The sequence below is a fragment of the Apus apus genome, chromosome 3, assembly GCF_020740795.1.
Source record: "Apus apus isolate bApuApu2 chromosome 3, bApuApu2.pri.cur, whole genome shotgun sequence".
Taxonomy (NCBI): domain Eukaryota; kingdom Metazoa; phylum Chordata; class Aves; order Apodiformes; family Apodidae; genus Apus; species Apus apus.
Genome location: NC_067284.1, coordinates 22984124 through 23004125, shown reverse-complemented (window position 1 = coordinate 23004125; position 20002 = coordinate 22984124). Strand labels below are relative to the sequence as shown.

At 39.6% G+C, this 20002-nt stretch overlaps 1 protein-coding gene across 8 annotated transcripts in view; it reads right to left on the bottom strand.

Moving 5' to 3' along the window:
* DST (dystonin) overlaps window positions 1-20002 on the bottom strand; it is a 296184-nt gene that overhangs the window by 188465 nt on the left and 87717 nt on the right. For all 8 annotated transcript variants that reach the window (XM_051614873.1, XM_051614876.1, XM_051614875.1 and 5 more), the window contains one exon: window positions 13208-13269. In XM_051614873.1, coding sequence (XP_051470833.1) covers window positions 13208-13269 — 62 coding nt within the window. The remainder of the gene's footprint in view (window positions 1-13207; window positions 13270-20002) is intronic.

Sequence of the window (20002 nt, the reverse complement as noted above, 5' to 3'; positions counted from 1 at the left end):
TGCCTCTCCAGCCAGGATGTGCCACTCTCCACTTCCCTTAAGAGAGCAGAATCCCGAGAAAAAGCAGATCCACAATGTAGGCTGGTGGCCAGAGGCACAGGGGAAGGTCAGGCTAAGGACAGAGAAAGGGGTGTACATGTAAAAGACAATGCACAAGAACAGCTGAGAACTATCTGTGCAGCACCAAGTCAATGTGCACACTCTTTTCAATGTAGAACTCATGAGAGCTGCCAAATGTGCAGATGTTTGATCTCTGAGGTAACAAAATAGTGCCCTTTCTAACCCATCTGCTTTTATTTTCCCTTAGATACCGGTCTGTCTCTCACATTACATTTGTTGACCTTCTGTTTGTTTCTTATACTCTGAGGTTTCCAAAGAATTTCAGAGACAACCATCTTCCACAACTTATCTTTCTAAAAATCACAGCTGCTTCAGAGATGAACTCATAACGTGTACAAATTAAGTGGCATCAAACTGTCAAAACAGGAAAACCAGCAGAATGCCTCAGACATCTGTCTTAGTTCTGCCATTGGCTGACAATTACTATGAGGATCAATTATTTAGGACATACTACATTGGTATGCTTGTGCAGGACAACATAATAAGGAATTTCTTTCAATACCCTGAGCAGCAGATGTACACCTAAAAAGATGTATTTGGGCAACTAATGTGCAGCAAGCATGTTGACTCATAGCAGCAGATCACTTCTTTTTAAAGGAGCATCTTGTGCTTCTCAATAGTTTCTACACTATCACTTCAGGAAAAGCTTGCAAAATCATCTGTCTCAACTATCACTTGGGTAGGTCTTGTGTCTCAACATATACAAGGAATTCTTAATTCTTTAAATTAACAAGAAATTAATATTACTATTTCATTTCTGTTCTGCTGCCACATTCAGTCTCCTTGAGAAAGCGAAACACCATGTATTAAATGCAGATGGGAGCTCCCAGACAATTCTGGGATATACTGAGCCCCACTGCATTTCATAATAGTTCTTTTTGCTCTTCAGTAAGATCACAGAATTGTCAGCCTTATATTCTACAAGGCCCACATGCAAAGTAGGTGACATTCTGCCCCAAGCAACTTTTTCAAATATACCCATGTGAGTATGGCAGATTTGAAAATCTGGGCATGAGAAGAGATTCTTAAAGGAAGACGTGGGAGATGCTGAGTGGCTGAGGGGCATCTGACAGAACTTTAAACAGGAGAAGCAAAATGGCTTAATCAGGCAAAAGGAGGCAGGGAGAGTTTAAGGCCCTGTTCCAGAGGTGATTCATCTTCTGATCTTCATATTTGTAGCAAGCAAAACTCCATTATCCTTGATATAAGCATGAGATAGTTTCATAGTGTACTTTCCCAGTAAGCTTAAGCTTCGCAGTCTAGTGCCTTGGGGAGAACCTGCACAACCACTAGTAAAAAAACCCACCTTTTAGAACTGCAGCAGTCACAGAGCTTAAATCTTGCCCCTGGACCACAGCATGTTAGGCACTCAACAAATGAAGACTGTAAAGATGGCTGCTGCCTCTGAAAGCTAGCAATTGAATAGCCTACATAGCTTGCATAGCTTTACCATACCATTCAGCTGGTACATCTGGTTGTCCTTACAATCAAGTCGCTATCGGTCTCCACCTCACATACCACTCTGCTTCTGCAGTCAAAGACCCTGGACCAACAGGCTTGGCCTCCTCTTCTGCAGGCAGGTGCTGCAGCAGATCTGTCACTACTGCCTTCAATCTGCCTGCTTCCATCAACAGAGAATGAAGCTGCGATTCAGCTGCCTGGGCACACACCTGTGGAGTTTATATTTAGGTGTATGCCACTTGGCCTTCACCTGCTACTCCTGAAGGGACTAATGGCTGCCTACGTCCTGCTGGCCAGTCTCCCACAGACGTCTGTCCTCAACACCCTAACACATCTCAAACAGCCCAAGATGTCCATGCTCAGGGAACTGAATCTGCACATAGTGATCTCCATTTTTGCCATGGGTCACACCAAAGAACAAGCCATCTTCCACAGCAAGCTTGTTTCTTACAGTTTTTCTTGATATTAGTTGTGTTGTGCTGATATTGGAAAAAAATCTATAGTTTGCACAATAGAACCACAAGCTGCTTATGCTTGTATGGGTAAAAGGGGAAAGACTGTTCCTTCTGCTTCTGCAAGCAAAACCATCTTGGTCTTGAAAAGGACAGAAGGAAGACGCACAGGCAGGAGTACAACAGGAAGGTCATTCTAACTTTGCCACACCTCTATGAAAACACTGGAGAATCACCCCCTTTTTCTTCTTCAGAAGTAAAACTGGCAGGAAAACAGGGTTGTGGCCCTTCCTGTGCATACAGTGGTTGCACACTCAGCAAACATGCAGGGAGACCTCACATTCATGGTATGGTACAGTGTACTCCAGACCAGCACCTAAAATGCAAGGGAGCACACTCTTAACTGAGTGTAGGAAGGAGTGGAAACAAACATTTGTGTGCTGCAGAATCTAGAGTCAAGGCAAAAGAGGCAGGAGAGAGTTTATAATCAGATCAGGCAGGAATACCTAGGAGTAACTCCCATGTACTGGAGGCCACCAGGAACTCCCCAAGGGAGATGAGGCAACTGCTGCGGCCCTGACAGGCTGCAGGGCTTGGAAACAAGGCACAGTTTTGTGCTCGTACACTTGCAAACTTACCCTATTTTTACAGGATAAGGAAAGCAGGCTATTGTAATTGAGTATCTTTCTTAACAGGATTCTCCTTATCTATGTTACAATTAAGTTGAACTGGTTGTTAAGACAACATGCCAAACCAGGCCTTTTCTTAGTTTCCAGAACAGCCAAAAATTATAATCAAATCGGAAGCACATTTAGTTTGAAAAACTGAAGTTCAGCTCACAAGCCTTTATGAAAATCAGTGTCATCCCCAGGCATCCCCAAGAATTGTAATACTACAGATCCAACAGGGGCTTTTTCACACCACATAGCCTGGGAAAGTCTTTTAGAGAGCCGTTCTCTTCACTTCATAAAGCAAAGTTAATTAAATGCCCAGCCCAGGCATAAAGCATGACCACTCTTCTGAAGGAAAATGGGATAAGGCTCAAAAGTTAGAACTGCAATGGGTGTGTTTGGGAAAAAAAGGGTCAGGCCTTAATTACCACTGAGGTCACTGATAAGTCCAAACAACAGCTGGCACAAGGCCACTGTGAGTTTTACAATAAACTTCAAATATATTCTTTAGGAATCTGATTCAGTGCCATGGAAAAAAGATCCCTTAAGACTCCCATTCACTTCAGCAACAATAAAGTGCTTTTCTCGAGATAAAATATGCAGATAGTTAAGAACTCCTATTAATTACACTATTTCACAGAAAATGTCATTGGCATTCAGACCACTGAAAAACTGCTAGGACCACTGCATGAGACCCTGACATCCTGAGGAGTTTCCCTAATGTTTCAGCTTCCTAAAAATGTATTTAAGTTCGTGGGTTTTTTAAATGACAAATGGTATTAAAAGTTCTAGTCATGAGGAAGCAGTTTTCTTTAAGTTTTGAAAATGTGTATGTTCTACCCTTTTGCCTTTGAAAATTAAGTAATCAAACTGGCAGGTCTAACAGCATAGTAACAAATAAATCTATGCCATGAGTAAAGAATTAAAAAGCTCTCATACAAAAAAAGTTGTATTTATGTAAAAAAATAAAGGTGTATTATGCCAACACATGGAGCATGACTTATGAGAAACACTCTGAACAGGTTGTAACAAGACCCACCCAGCGTGTCAAAATATCAGATTTGTCAAAATATTTCCACATGACTGATCTGCCAAGCAAGGCTGCTTCTTCAAACATCTTCAAGACTATTTATTTTGCTCTACAGACTTAAGATTCCCCCAGGTAAAAGCACGAGTGTTGCACCATATGCCACAGAGCCCCCTAACTTCCATCCCAACAGGCTGCTCAGTGCAGCGAGGCACTGAGCTGTGCTCCACAGCCAACCTGATGTCATGCCAAGAGATCAGGGAGCTGAAGCAGTTAGGTGCAGATTGACGTTGTCCTCGTTTGAGCCAGGATGAAGCCACTTCTTCTTTTACTGATTTTTTTTTTTTTTCCTTCAGTAAGCTCTCTTTTAACTAGCAGTAAGTGTCCCAGCTTGGAGTGATGACAGATGCTGCAATGTTTTTGTTATTGCTGGGACTCCAAGGTCACATCTTTGCCCTGCTGGCTCAGGCACTACAGGGAGATCTATGACACCCCCCCCCCTCCCCCCACATAGGAGGTTGAATTAGACAGACAGCAAAATTGGCCAGAGATGTTCCACTCCATATATCTACGTAAGCTCAGAGGAAGGTCAGAGATCACAGAAGACAACTTCCTCCTGCTTCTTCTTCCCTTCTCTTCCATCTGTGGCCAGTGTCCAGGGACGACTCCGTCCATCTGTCACCGTCGACCCCCAGGCTCGAGCTCTCCTGACCTTCATCACTCAGCACTTTCTCCAGCAGCTCCAGGATCTTTCAGGACTGTTCACAGCTAAGGAGAGTGCTGTGGGAGTTACTGGGGGTGGGGGTGGGGGCAATAGGGGTTTGCACATTCCTGAACATACTTGTATATAATTGTATATATTTTATTTATCATCAATGTTTTATTAAAGCTTTGCAGTTTAATTTTCAATCCAGCCAAGTCTCTCTCATTCCCTCTCTCCTTCCCTACCTGGGTGAGAGGGGGAGGGGATCGAGAGCATTGTTGTCGATCCTGAGTCAAAGTGTGACACTCCCCCTGAGTCTCTCATGTTCTTTCATCTTACTTTAAAACCAAAATTTATTTCTAGGGGAAAAAAAACAAACAAAACAGGCTGTAAATACATACTCTAGTCACAGTCTTTACTTTGTCCTAAATCCTGTCATAAACTGCACCCACCCATTCTGTTAAAAAAAAAAAAAAAAAAAGCAGCACAGAGATTCTGGCAGAATGTAATCACTGGCTAACCCTGTGACAGCGACCTGCGGGCACAGCTTTCCCCAGGGACGGGTGCAGAGCTGCAGCCGAGCACTGGGCTGCAGACGGTGCTGTTCCCCAACCTCCCAGCAGGCAGACACGCTCCAGGGCTGGAGACCCACCGCCCCGGACACGCCATCCAGCTCCTTGCCCAACACCATGACGACACAACAAATGTGTGCCCAGGCTCTCCTGTGCGCCTATTCACTTGCAAGCAAAGTCTGGCAAATCCAGGCTTTTTAGGTTCAGTGGACTCACTCATGAAACTTGCTTTCATTCTGTTATTTTGCTCGCCAGTCTGATTAATTGACCCAGTGGGAAACATATCTTGTAGTTCACTGAAAATAAATCGCTCTTTATTTCCTACTTGGGAGTCATTTTCCAACTGTTTTACATTGTTCCTGCATATTAATTCTCCCAAATAGCAGACATAGCTAATAAGCAAGCACATCCATAAGTCCTTTTCTGGATTTCAGTACTTGTGTGATATCTGAAACATCATCATTGTACAGAACTTTTATGTCACACTGTAACTCCTTTTAGATCTTTCACTTGTCTGATTCTATCCTACCATGTTGTATAAAAATCTTTAGTCCCACTGCCCTTATTAGCACTCTTGAATGGCTCCTTTGCTTTTCACACATCTCTTAAAAGCTGCAATATGTTCTATACGAATCTCCTATCAGTCCTGCCAGTCTCCAGCCTGCCTTTGTGACTCCAACACAAATGCCTTCAATGACTGCCAGATCCCCTGCATTCCTCTCTCTCCTGGATTACTTCTCCAAGAGACTCTACCTATTGCTTTTCTCAGTTCTGCTGCTTAGAATTTTGTTGCCCTTTTTCACTTCTCCCTTTTTTTTTTTTTTTTTTTTTTTTTTTTTTTTTTTTTGGTAAGCCTACACTGAACAATCACTTGCTGTTAAGTTACCTTGTCTTTTTAAGTTTTGAAGCAGTCCCTCCCAATCAGGCCAGACCTAACTAATAAGCAGTTTTGTTAGTGACTTTCTGAATCTGACAGGCTAAAGGGTCTCTCTGGCTTGCAATTCTCACACAAGACACATGCCCGCACCAGCAGCAGCCACCCCAGTCCCTGCAGCAGACAGGGAAAACCACAGCAAGTGTGTCCTGACCTGGTTTGCACACCTGCTGGGGAATGAGCTGAGCTGTGCCACAGAAAAGCCTCCTTTTTGCTTCATGCTTCCAACTCGCCCTCTCCAGCCCTATACTGTATGTCACAAAATATACCTCATCAGGGAATAATTGTTTAAAGTAAGCAAATGTTACACTAATAACATCACACCCAGCCAACAAACCTGGTTTTCACAGATTAAAACTGCAGAGATACACAGACCAAAGGCAATACACTCCACACCCAAAGCAGGTAAAATATTCTGATTAAAACCAGGATACTGTATTTCAGTAGGCAGGTGAGGATTTTAAACATTATGTTACTACCTTCAAATTCCCCTGTTCAAAGCATGACGATACATTCTTTGCAGGAAAAATATGTTATTCTGATACTTTCTTCAGTCACAAATTTACATTACTTCAGGGCAATGGCTTTCCAAAGTACATGCAATAGTGTTGTAGGATAAAATATTTTTGTAAGACGTATGACTGAATGCTGGAGATTGCTTACTGTCTGGAGTCCACATACTGGGAAAAATACTATACCCCACTGGAGCCAGTAACAGTGTTACACTGGTTAAACTGTTAAACTGGAGCACAGTTACACTGGCCCAGTGGGAGCAAGATCAAGCCAGAGTATTTCTAAACTGATATAGAAATTATTATTAAATGTGGATACATCAAAAGTATATAGATAAAATATAATTCCATGCATAATTTAACAATTAATTAAAAAGCAATCACTTAATTGCCAACAGGAGAATTTTGTCTATTGTGATCTCTAAGGAATAAATAATACTAAATAAAATCTATGCTCAGGGCAAACTGCAAACAATGAACCCACAAAAAGAGAATGAATTAATATATTAGTCTATCATAGGAAACATTTATTTTAGTGGGTCTATTTCATCATACAGTTAATATCATGATGGACTTCATTCTCCTTAAACTCATTCCTTTATATAGGAGCTATTATATAAAACTATTTAAAAAAACTCAAACACCAGAATAAAAAGGATCATGAAACATACACTTAACTGGTTCAACAGTGTTGCATGCTGTAAAAATATCGATGCACTCAAGCTATCATATATTTCATGCATATTTAATGTACTGTTTTCAGTTCTTCTATTTCCTGCTCCCAATTAGTCATGAAGTCTGCATGCATTAAGAGGATCAAACCTGAAATCTGTGGCACAGTTTTTATTGATGTTTGTTTATTTATTTATTTATTTGCTTGCTTGCTTGCAGAGATTTTTGTGAAGTAGTTATCACAAATGTCTTCCTCTTTTTCAGCTGTAATTTCTGGCATTCTGTCACTACTTTACCTCACCATCTCCTGGTTACCTCGTCCCTTGTCTAAATTTTGATTAAACACCAAAAGGGTCCTGAGCTTGCTTGCTGATCTGCACTGCAAACAGCTATAGATTATATTAAGCAGATGAAGGAGGCTGTGTAGTTTATCTCAAAGTGGAAGATTTTTGAAAAATCAGTACGCAATTTAGCATGAATAAAGTGTAATAGAGCGTATTTCTAGGGATAATAACAAAATCAAATACTTCTTTACACTATTAACTGATTATTTTCTTCACAACTTATTTTTCTGTATTTTTCAGAAAGAGCACATCTCAAAGAAAAAAACATTTCAAGACCATTTAGAATAGTCCGCAACACACAAGAGCAAAAATTTAGGAGAAAACCTGAAATAGACTTCTGTATCAAGATGACAAGAGACCTTGCAGAACAACTGTCAAAAGAGAGGATGAAATACTGATAATTCAGCTGCACCAAACGCCTAAAGAAAGCTGTGTGCTGTGTTGGAAGTGGGATTTTACAGGATTTGCTCTCAGCACAGTTTGCTGCAGCTGTCAGAATTAACTAGGAGGAATACACAGAAGACTCATTTAGATGCACTAGCACAGCAAGCAATCTTCATCTTATTTTCCTTAACACAGGAAAATAAACCCAAAACATTCTCGTTCCAAGCATGTTTCAATTGTTAAATTGAAACTTTTTTTTACAACAGTCACTACTGTTAGTATAACACCGGCTGCCTCATCCCTTAAAATAAATGTAGAGCTAAAAAGTTTTCATTTCTAAAAGAAGAGGAGGTGAGGAATTTCAAAAAACAGATCAAGTGCATAGCTAAAAAGAAGACACTGCAGAGAAGTGCTATCTAAAATGATAGCTACTAGTGTCAGCCAAGTGCCAGCTTTCAGCAAGGGAACAACTGCACTATGTCGGGAATGGTTCCTCAGCCATTAAGAACATACCTGAACATTTCACTAAGTAATCGACCTAAGTGGTCATTCACAAACTGTGTGCTGCCTCAAGGACACACAGGAATCAATAACTTCAGGTCTCTATTCTGAATTATTAATTCCATCTTTGCTCAACAAAAAGCTGCTTTCTCTCTAGCACTGCAACACGGTACAGGATTCTGAACACGGACCTGTAAAACAGTAGTTTTAAAAGAATTTTGTCCAGCTACTTATAAAAACCTTCTTGCTCACAGGACCTTTACAAGTGACTTCTGGAGCAACTAATGCTGTGAAGTGATGCTGCCCATTGTTCCCATCACTAGGAGGTTTCTCCCAGTCCAGCTAGTCAAGGGTTGCAAGCCAAGCAGCAGTGCAGGGGGCAGCAGGTGGTGGGTCTCCCTGCTGGTGCCATGGGCAGGACAGCCCCCCTCTCCAGGGAACTGCTTGGGCACCCAAGAGTCCAGCATTGCTGCTAAAGGTTCAGTTAAGACTCTACAATTTTTTCTTCCACAAAAAAAGGAAGTAAAATTACCCTTTAAGTGAAAATACCTGGGTGTTCCTTGTATTTTCCCAGCAGAGCACTAACCTAGCCACTCTCTGGCTACCTTGCCTTTAGTTCCATTTTTTGCACACCGTATTTTTTATTAAAAAAAAATCTTTAAGTACTTCAAAATATCTTTTTTAATCTCTCAAGACAAAGATCTGGCACTACAAAACAGTTGTAATTGGTTTAAGAAAGGAAACAAATTACAAGAATTTGTCTGGTTTTAGTCCTTTTTCATCGACAACTGTTTTATTTTATCATTTTATCTCATTATCCCTTTGTATATCACACTTCTCTCATTCCTTCCTTAGCTTTTAGGGTCTGGGCTTCAAAGAAGTGTCAGGAAGAATTTCTGTTGTTTAGTGTAAGTTTGATTTCTCTCTGTGGGCTTTAGGACCATGCAAACACTACACCAGAATGAAACTCCTTTCTTCCCCAAATTTACCTGTTCTTGTTACATCAGGGGTTACTTTCTGCTGTAACAAATACTAGAATTTCACATCTTATTTTTGACAACAACAAAGTGAAATACTTGCTGGAAGCATAGGTTTCGAGAAGTTGAGAGAACTCTACCCCACTGCCACAACACGCCAGAATGTGAGTTTCTCCCTGGAAGCTCATACCACAGCAGCAGGCGAGTCTAAAGTCTAGTATCTCACCTCTCCAGCCCGTATGTCAACAAGAAGTAAAAGATAACATTTAAACTGGAGCCCTACCATCAGACATTAAACAGTAGCCTTAGCAAGTGCAATGCTCTTATCAGTCCTCAGAAAATCTATTGTCAATTCAAAAGAGAAACTTCAGCATTTGAAAAATGTAGTGACAGTCCACTTGATCTTAAACTGTGGAATTCAAAGATAACTTTAATAACTTGAATTTTTCAAATAACACATTATGTACCTGCCTCTAAAACTATGTGTCTCAAGACCATTTGCAGGAAATATTTCTGCAATGACTATGTTTCTAGTTTAGCAAAAGTACACAAACATATGGTTAACTAGTCAACTGAACTGACAAGGAACTAATCTCATACACTGAATTTTATATACTACACACTTAAATATTTTGTAAACCTGGGCAACCGGGGGCAGAGGGTAAATATTTCTCAGCCATCTTGTTATTTGTGGTTACTCAGGGAATCCCATAAATACAGAATTTATTAGAAGAATGACTGTAGGCTTCCATGACATCCCTCAACAAATGATGGCAACCAGTACAAGTACTGTGTTCTGACCTAAAGAAAACTCTTTTGAATACACTACTATAAAGGGATAAAAGTCCAGTACTTTCCCAAAGACTGCAGGAGAATAGGAGATTAATTGAAATGAGCAGGAAAAAAAACCAAAACAAGTAGGGAACAAATAAAAAGAGACAGCAGAGAAGAGAAAAACAGAGAAAAGAAAGCAAAAAAAAAGAAACAGGGCCAGAGAAAAGCAACAGGGAAAGAGAAAGTAAAGGACATAAGAAGGATAAAAAAAAATAAAAATAAAAATGCAATCCATCCCTGTGCCTGTATTAGGGGTCTTGTCCACATGCATGGCCTGGTGCTTTCCACGATCTCTCGTAATTTTCATGATCACCTTCATCCTTTCCACTTCTGGTGGAATGCTACACAGTGACAGTTAAAGCAGACTGATCTCCTTTTTCATTCAGTGGAACAAATGCACTAATAGGACACCGTTCTTCCCCTAAGGTAGCAGATGTTTGAGTCATCTAGAAGGGCCTGTTCTCTCTGCTGCCTACAAAACAAGTCTGGGTAAATAGCTCTAAATGAAGCTATTGAGATGCTTGAGATAAGCTGACTGTCACAATTTTTTTTGTCTGCAACAAGCTACTGGCAGTGAGTGGGAAAATGAGTTGCATGTTGTTGTTATTATTATTAATGTCATAATAGTATAATACTAATAAATTTGAAAACCAGGACTCTAATTCAATTTAACACATAGACCAGGACAGGCTCAGAGTCTCTGCTGGAAAAGCACACATTTATGGTGACACCTCTGCATTCCATCCGTTATATTGTATTTTCTAAATATGCCCTTGTGTCTTAAGAGAGAGCATTTGAAGGACTGATTTAATTTCCATGCAGGTCATTATCCTTGAAACAATGCTGTAAGAACAGAAATTTGACAGTTGTACCACCACCTGCTTTCCAACTGTGTATTTCCATGAGACGAAGTTGAGTTGCTACTTAAATTCAAAGTTAATGAAATGCCCTAGTCGAACTACATCTGTGTAAGTTAACAATCCTTTATTTTAATTCTAAAGTAGCAAGCTGAGATGAAAATCAAGGTCAGGAGTATAGACACACATATACATCTCTCTATATCTACAACCACTCACGCTGAAGATGATGGCCTAAGGCCACTGACCTTGGCAAATAAGTCAAAAGGATTTAACGTTAACTCTTTACCCCAATTTCCTTACAGGTTTAGAGTCTAAATCTTTTTTAATCTTCTCCCAAGAGGTTGACAGTATGACAATGATGACTGTGCATGTTTTAAAATTGTGTAAATAATGACATAATTTTCAATACACTGCTCCTCTGTAAAAACAGACCCTGTATATAAACTTGCATTAAAGGACTGCTCTCCAAAAAGCTTCAGATAGAGGCTTTTCTGCTTTCCACAGAAAATTAAAACCATATTTTTAAAATGCATCTTTAATACAGAAAAAGATTCACAGCCCCTATCAACACAGTAACAATTACCTTCAATTACAAGGAGAAATGCCTGATGGTTAATCTGGAGACTGCATTTTGCTGCCAGAACACTAATGTTCCTGTATGTTTTTTTTTCTTTAAATCTAATTTGCCTGAAGTACTGGACAATGGATACTTTGATGGATACAATTTACATTGTAAATATGAGGTAAAATCCAGAAAGGGAAGGCTGCAGGTCTGCTGCCTTCTGTCTTTTCTCATTAGCAAGTAGAATACTTCTGAAAGGACATGGGGCCACTCGGTTATTTCATAATTACAGTGACATGGTGTCTATATAGAAGGGGTCTTTGGAGCAGCTGTTTCTCCACAGCGTGCTTCCTTTGGGTCTAGCAAATCCACAAAGGAAAACGTATTGGTGTGAACAGTATTAAAAGCCCTTCTCACCCTGTGAATTACTCCAGACTTATCCTGCCCACAGAAAGGTTGTGCATAGCTGCTGCTGCACAGGGGCTACGTCAGGACAGCTCCTCATGGCCCAGTCATGGTGGAAAAGATTGAAAGACCACTCTGGAAGATAAGTCTTTCACTAAAGACAAAACTGAGATCAGCTTCACATCTGGGTCTTGCTAGATCCCCAAGTCATGCCGTTTCCAAGAGCTAGTCTGGTTTCAAACTTTTAAAAGATGTGAAGTCACACTTCTGCCTCTTCTAAAGGCTCAAGAAGCAAAAATACAAAAACATTCTTTTCTGCTTCAGTGTCCAATAATTCTCAAATACTCACAAGTATAGCCACAGGAGTAAGTTGCCTCCTAAAAAAAACCAAAACACAACAACACAAGCAAACCTTTCCAATGGTATCTGAACTCATTAATTAAACCTCAACTCTGACAGTCTGCAGACACATTTTTATTTAATGTGACTTCTACATTAATTCAAACTCTGAATTTAAAAACAAAAACAAAATAAAAAGAAAGTTATGTTAAGTAATTATACAATCTGCTTCTCCCGAAAAATGTCTGGGCTAAACAGCTGGTGCTGAAACAGCAGATTAAATTTAGAACTGAGGGGCCATGCAGTGAAGATGAACTTGTGGCTTTTGGTTCTCTGTCGACTAAAAGCTGTACATGTTGTTAAAATTATGTGCTCTGTCCCCGGGGCAAAGTTCACTGCTATTCAAAAGAAAGATGCTGAAGAGTGACTTCTGTCCCTAGAAATCTTCTATTCCTAATCTGTAAGTAGCACACTGATGCCTTGGGATGATCTAGAACTATCCTTCTCAAGGTCATACCCCTGTCCTCAACACACTACTTAAAAAATACGGGGTTTTTTTTCTGTTTTCCTCAGCTGTGATGCTACAGCCATGACAGTCTAATGCCAGAAAAGAATCAAGCTTTGTAGAAGGAAATCCCGTCCCATAAAGTCATTTTAATTTCAAATGCAAGTATTCAAATAGATCACCATGGGATATCAGACAGCAGCATTTCAACTCCCCCATGAATCCTCAAAGACAAACTACATGCATAAAACTCACAATTTAAGACCTTCCTTATTATATGTAACACAGCTGCATTCTGAAATCAAACCTTTAGTAAAACACACAATCACTGCATAGTAATCAGTCATCCAGACATCACAGAAATAAACTGACCTTCATGAGATGCTGATTTATCCATTTTGTGAAAGTCTTCTTTTGTACTTTGTCCCGCTCATCTAGAGGGAAAAAGGAAAAAGAAAAGGGTTTTTAACAACTCTCTAAATTATGCAGAAGATCTTTATATGGACAGCTTTATAAATACAGCATTCTAATAATGTTTAAAAACAGAATAGTCTGTAAAAGCTCTGAAATGTCTAATTAAAACAATAGCAAAAAAATGTTTTTGCAGTACAGCACAGCACATCACACAAAATTTCTCGAGCAGAAGTTCCAGATGAGTTCCTCCACGGCAAAAGCACCACTGCTACGATAGCAACACTAAAAATACTGTAACTTCATAGGAAAAAAATTGACCATCCTCTAAAATGTACTAAAAAGATCAAGGCAAACTTTTAGGAGCTAGAAAAACTATTTATAGCCTCTAAACCATAATTATTAAAGTATTTATCAACAGAAAATGTCTTCATATAGGAAAGCCAGATTTTTAAATCACTATGGTTTTTTACTAGAGTATCACCCTTGTTTTAATACACAAGTATGAACTACAGCTTCAGTCAGAGAAAGGCATCTTTCTTTTAATCCTCTAAAATACAGACTGGGATTTTCACTAACCAAGATATGGGATGCAGCCATTAACAACAGTTCACTCCTTGGCATGGTAGTTAGCATCAACTGCCCACAAACCGTTGAGAAATACTAAAAGCAACAGACTTTGCTGAAGAAAGCATCCCACTTATGGATGGGAAATACATACATGTACTACACACAGTTGTTTCAGAGAAACCCTAACGGCCACTCCAGTGCAAGAGTTATCTCCACAAACCTATGTATGGCCAGTGACACTGCCACAGAGCCCATTCACAGACTTGGAGTCCCCAGGAGCAGGAATTGTAGTGCATTAGTACGGGGACCATCTGTGCAAGCCTAAAATAGTGAGATCCCTTAAGACCCTGTACAACAGAACTGCAACTGTTTCATTGACTCACACTATTTGTGGTGTGGCTGAAAATGAGCAATGAGCTCAGGTAGCAAAACAAGAGCCTCTCTGCAGCTACTGCCATCACTACAAGACTGAAATAAATCTGGTATTTTACATAAAAATACTGATTCATGAACTTTCAGGTCTTTGTCATGTGACTGAAGTCTTTCAAAACTGTATAAGAACATATAAAAATTAATCCCGGGCCAAAATGGGCACCATACACTGTTCTTGAGTGAGAGAAGAATATTTGGAAACAAACGCAAAAACAAGACAAGCAAAAGCCTGTGAACCCTATGTGTACTCCTCCCTTATGTGACTCACAGACTTTCCACATGCTTATACCTATCTTTATATTTAAGAGTCACAGATGCATTTTTTAATCTTGTTTTTTTCAACCTTTTAAAACACACCTATAACTCTTGCAGCCACAGTTCACTGTGGCAATGATTTCCTCAGGTAGTATGTGTAGTGAATGTGTACATTCAGCTCCATACAGAATAGCTGCTGTTCCCTACATCCCTTTTCCATGCCACTCAAGATCTCTCAAGCTTCTGACATATGCTTCCTTCCCCTCCTTCACAGCTCCACAGTCTCTTACTCTAGTCAAGGACCAAAAAACAGAGGATTAAGAGAGAAACTAAAGGGTTGGAACTAGATTATCTTTAAGGTCTCTCTGAACAAAAACCATTCTGTGATTCTCTGAAATCAGTAGTACTGGAGAGAAAAATCTGGGAGATTAAGAAAACTTTCTGCTATATATACATTTCACTATAGCCTTGACCTAGGCAAGACAGCATTTCCAACCTGAGTAATTTATCCTAATAAGGTGGAAACTCTGGTATGACATATGTAGAGAACAAAAAATCTCAGATACAGAAGAAATCCAGAAATACTTGCACTTGAAACTGTTCCATTGTGGGTGGCTGTTTTAAAAGGAACACAAGTTTTCCCAACCGCGGAATGTAATACTCCAACTCACAAGTGTACAATGTATCTTTTTTCCTAAGATACCTCAGCTAGTTTTGACAAGCACTAAAGTTTACACTTCAGGAAATGTTACTGTGACAACAGTAAAAAAAAATAATAAAAAAATCCACTTCCTTTTATCTTGTTAGAATATGCAGTGACTATTAACTTCAAGTCTATTTTAATTAAAATGCCAACATAAGTAAAATAAGATGCTTACTACCCATATTCCTTTTATTTATGCATATATTATGCTTACACTTCCAGAAAAACTGTACCTGACACACACAAATGTGTAACAAGGACGAAAGTTGTCACCTGTCATGTTGTGAAAAATACCAGGATTAAAGAAAAAAAAAAAAAAAAAGAAATAATTAAAAAATAAATTAAATACCATACAAAACACCAAACTTGGGAATTTTAATCAAAAAACCAAATGCTTCCAGAACAGCACAAAGCACACTAGGAGGAAAACCCTGTGCTCCAGTACTCTGTATGCTCGAGCTCAGAGCAGAACACACCAAGCGAGCCTCCCAAGTGAAGTAGAAAACAGGCAGCTTACTGTGAAAGAAGCACCCAAGTAAGGAAGGAAAGCCAGTGGAAGCCTGTTGAGAGACCTTCCCCCAGGGAGAGCTCGGATCTCTCCCAGGGCAGCCCTGCCCCCCTGCCAGCCCAGCAGCAGAGCTACTGACCCATGCAGCACATGACTTCCACCAGCCTGGCACTCCGGTCCTTTTCATCTTCAGCAAACTTTCTCATTCTTCCCTTCAGCCCTTCAGAGTTTCTTTTCTTTTCAGGGAGAGGAGAGCCAAGGAGTGACCAGTGCTTCTCCTAGCTGACAGAAGGCAGCAACTCCCCTTTTTTAAAAAAACAGCAGCAACAGTTCATCTGCTGTCACAGCAAGCAAAACTGCAAGTCCTCTGGGTTTAACTCCCTATAAGAAGTAAATTAAGCACCCGTATGTATTTGGTTTCATTTTTTAGGTGCATTAATACACATTTGAGTACAAATGTTGAGCTTATCAAACCAGGAAGTCTGTGGTTTTTTTCCTCTACCAACAGTGAGGAGCAAATAAAGAACGTCACCGTAGAAGGAGCAGCAGAAGTGCTGTTTAAGCCAAGGTAATTTAAGAATACAGGTGAGACAGGAGCTGCAGGATCTTCCTAGATCATCTGATCTCTGCTTCTACCTTTTATTGCAAACACATACATTGCGAACATTATTCCGATGTATCAGACATAGAAATGAAAAGTCTCTTACGCTTTATATGCCTGGAAAGTACCTTAACAAAACATCTCCAGCCTTAATAGACTGACACCTACTTTATAAAACTACACAACATGGCAGCATCTAACAAGGCTTCAGATTAGAACATTTGGACTTAAAAAGCAGTTGCCATGACTAAGATATCTTATTGCACAGTCCTGTAATTCCTCAACCCCAAGGGCAAATTCAGGGACCAGATCCTTCTAACATTGATGCCCCTTGCCACAAATCCGTATGGTTTTGTGTGGATCATGGTGTCTGCAAACTAGACAGATTGCTCAAGAGAACAGGTTTCCTACCAGAAATACAACAAAGGCAACACGTGGCATTGATGCCCCCTGAATGCTCTCCTCAGAAGAAGCTGCTGACTGGTCCTCTCTGCCTGAAGGCAACCAGAGACTCTCTCGGAGCAACCGACACCAGATGCCATCAGCTTGAATGAGCCAAACAGTGCACTTGTCCCCACACTGGCATGTAGAAAGGCAGAAGTATAAACCCCTCCTTTTCTAGATGAGCTGCAAATTTCTGCATTTTTTTATTCGAGTGGTGAAAATATCAACGTTTGGAGTTCCTCCACCTAGTGACAGACTTGCAAAAAAAACCAAACCAAAACAAACAAACAAAAAAAAACACACAAAAAAACTTTGCTTAGGCAGCTTTTTGCATTGCTAAGTTACTTTTACTTCTCTGCCAGTATTTGTTTGCCTACATGAATGGCCAGATAGGCAACAGGTTCTTCTACATTTGTCCAACTATTTACAAAAGCTCTGATAGGCATTATTCCTTACTCATGTCTAAATGCACTAAATTTTCTGCACATATTGTTGCTATTTACAATACCTTGTTAAAAGCACTCAAACTCCACTCAAAAGTAGAGTTCAAACAGGAGTTAAAACTGGCTGTAAAACCTTAATACGATCCTCTTGGGAATATGCCCAATGATATTAAACTGTAATTTATTATTTTATGAGACTACTGTCTACTACCCAGAAGAGATGCAACTCATTTAAGGAATAGTTATTCAATAATCTATCTCATGTTGGTTTTGCATATGGAGCAGCAAACCTATACACTGTTATTTTTTCCAGCTCCGAAGACAAAACTAATTTCATTATACATTTTCCTCTGGTATTGCTAACTATAATGATCAAGCACATAGTATGGAATAATCTCTTATTCAGAATTCCTAGGAAAGGAAGGAGGTATTGTTGCCACTTTGCAGAGCAAGGAAGAACAAAAGAGAGATATTAACAGCTAGGTACTATGACACTGAAAATCCAATTTTTCAGGAAAGTCTTACACTCTAAGGTTAGTTTTCATCAAGTTCTGTTGCTAGCACTTCTGAAAACTAAACCTTGGTATCTCATACATCACACCCAGAAAACAGAGCATAATGAATGTATGATCTCAAGGGAAAACATTTGTTTTGTGACACTTGCCCAGAATCATAATGCTTTATAAAAAATAAAGGACATATCCAATTATCCAGTCAGTGTTGAAATGTCTTATCTAGCAGGCCTTCCTCTCTGCTCCTGCATACTCAACCTTAACTTCTTACATACCTTGCATGTCTATACCAATTATTCATTCTTGGTGACTAAGCACCAGGAGACATCCAATAAAACTATCAAGCATCTGAAACAGTCTCTAGGAAGGTAAAATCTCAGTTTAAACAAGCTGAGTTTAGAAAGTTAAAACTACAGGATTTTCCATAGGGAAGGACTGAATAACCTTACTAACAGGTAATCCATCAGCTTTCATATCATTGGTGGATACTTCTAATTATGGCTGGGTTTAAAGCATCCCTAACTGTAGGCGCTGTGTATCAGTTAGGACTGAATAAATGAATAAACTGAAACTCTAACACCTAAAATCTGAAAAACTGAGGAATTCTGCATCTCCAACCCCACAACCATAGCTGAGAGAAACAGAGTCTGCAAGTACTGCAGTTTCAGGACCTGCTGTTGTGGGGTCAACATCTACTGTATAAGGAGAACTATAGAATAACAGGGGCCTCCAAAGCTAAAGGATCTCTACTAAGGTCTTGTTATCTTTACCCCCAAAAGTCCTGGATAAATAGGACAGTTTTGTCAGAATAACTAGCTTACCTGATGTTCCAGGCTTTCTTAAGGGTTCTCGCCCTCTAACAAAGCATATTTTGCTACAGATGGTGATTTATGTTTTATATTTCAAAAGAATACTTTGTATATTTTAATATATAATGGTGCTATTCTTACATCAGCTGTTCATTAAAAGATATTTGTCAACATATAAAATGTTGCTTTAAGCTTAAAATCTTTGTCATTTTTAAAATCTGATCAGCTTTCCCTAGGATTTATTAAATCAGAACTTGTAACATTTCTTGTTTATGTTCTTGTTGGTGTTCATGTATCAGGAGAGCTTGGGTAATAGCACTGCCAGTTTGCAGGAGCTTGCCTTGGGAGAAAGCATCGCATTACTTTTGTTTTTCAGAAGGACTAAATGGACGCTTTGTCAGCCAAACACAAGAGGACAGCTGGAGACAGACTGGTAAGGCACAGAGTTTAGACAGCAAAGAGGAAGAAAGGTAGTAAGGGCATGGAGCAAATGAGAAATATGGTCCACACCTAAGCAGGAATAATTAAGTACACTTATAAGCAGTTTACGAGTCTAGACAGTTAAATTTGGATAAGAAAATCTAGGGTAATTATGGGGTTTCACCCTGTTGGAAGAACTGTCAATTAAAAAAAAAAAAAAAAAAAAAAAAAAAAAGAGAGACAGTATTGTAGGCAAAGATTATCACAAAAAGACAAATCCTAGTATTTAAGAAATGCAAGCAAAAATGAGTGCTGTTAGGCATTCACTAAGTAAGGCACAAACTCTTGAAATGCATTGCCCAGTTGAGGCTCACCTCTTAAAAATTATGAAAACCTAAACCCCTCCTTTAAAATCTTATTTAATTCAGGCAATATTCCTTTATCTCTGTTTCCCACTTACTGCATATTGGCATCACTTCCCCCTTCGTGACAAGCTTCAGTTTCAACTCACCTGGCTCACAGATATGAAGTTTCAACTACCACTGACAAGCCCCATGCATACACAACGGGGCATGAATGATGCTGTCATTGCAAATACACAAATGCAGCTTTTCAGAGAGAAAGATAAGGCACAAAGTGCTTCTTTCTCACTGTTACTTCCAAGTGTCTGGAACTGATGTAGTGCCACAGAGGAAGAAGCTAGGTTATGCAAGAAAAATACCCATCAGCAACCATAAAAATTTAAGGGAAAGTGCTCATACCGGAAAAAAATTATTATTTATTTTGAACTCTGTGAGAAAAGCTTGTATTGCACACTGGTGTTCCCATCACTGCTTGCAGTACTTTTACCCACAAACTACCCAAGGATGGGAAAAGTACCACTAGATCCTTCTCCTACTTCTGCCAAGGCATCTACTACCAGCTGCTGTCACAGAAGGGCACTGGTGCAGCAGAATTCTGGGCTTCCCCAAGATGTCTCATAATCAACTGCTACCCTCAGAAACAGAAATACTTGGCAATTGGCATGATCTGACCTGTATTTTTCCAGAAAATGTATCC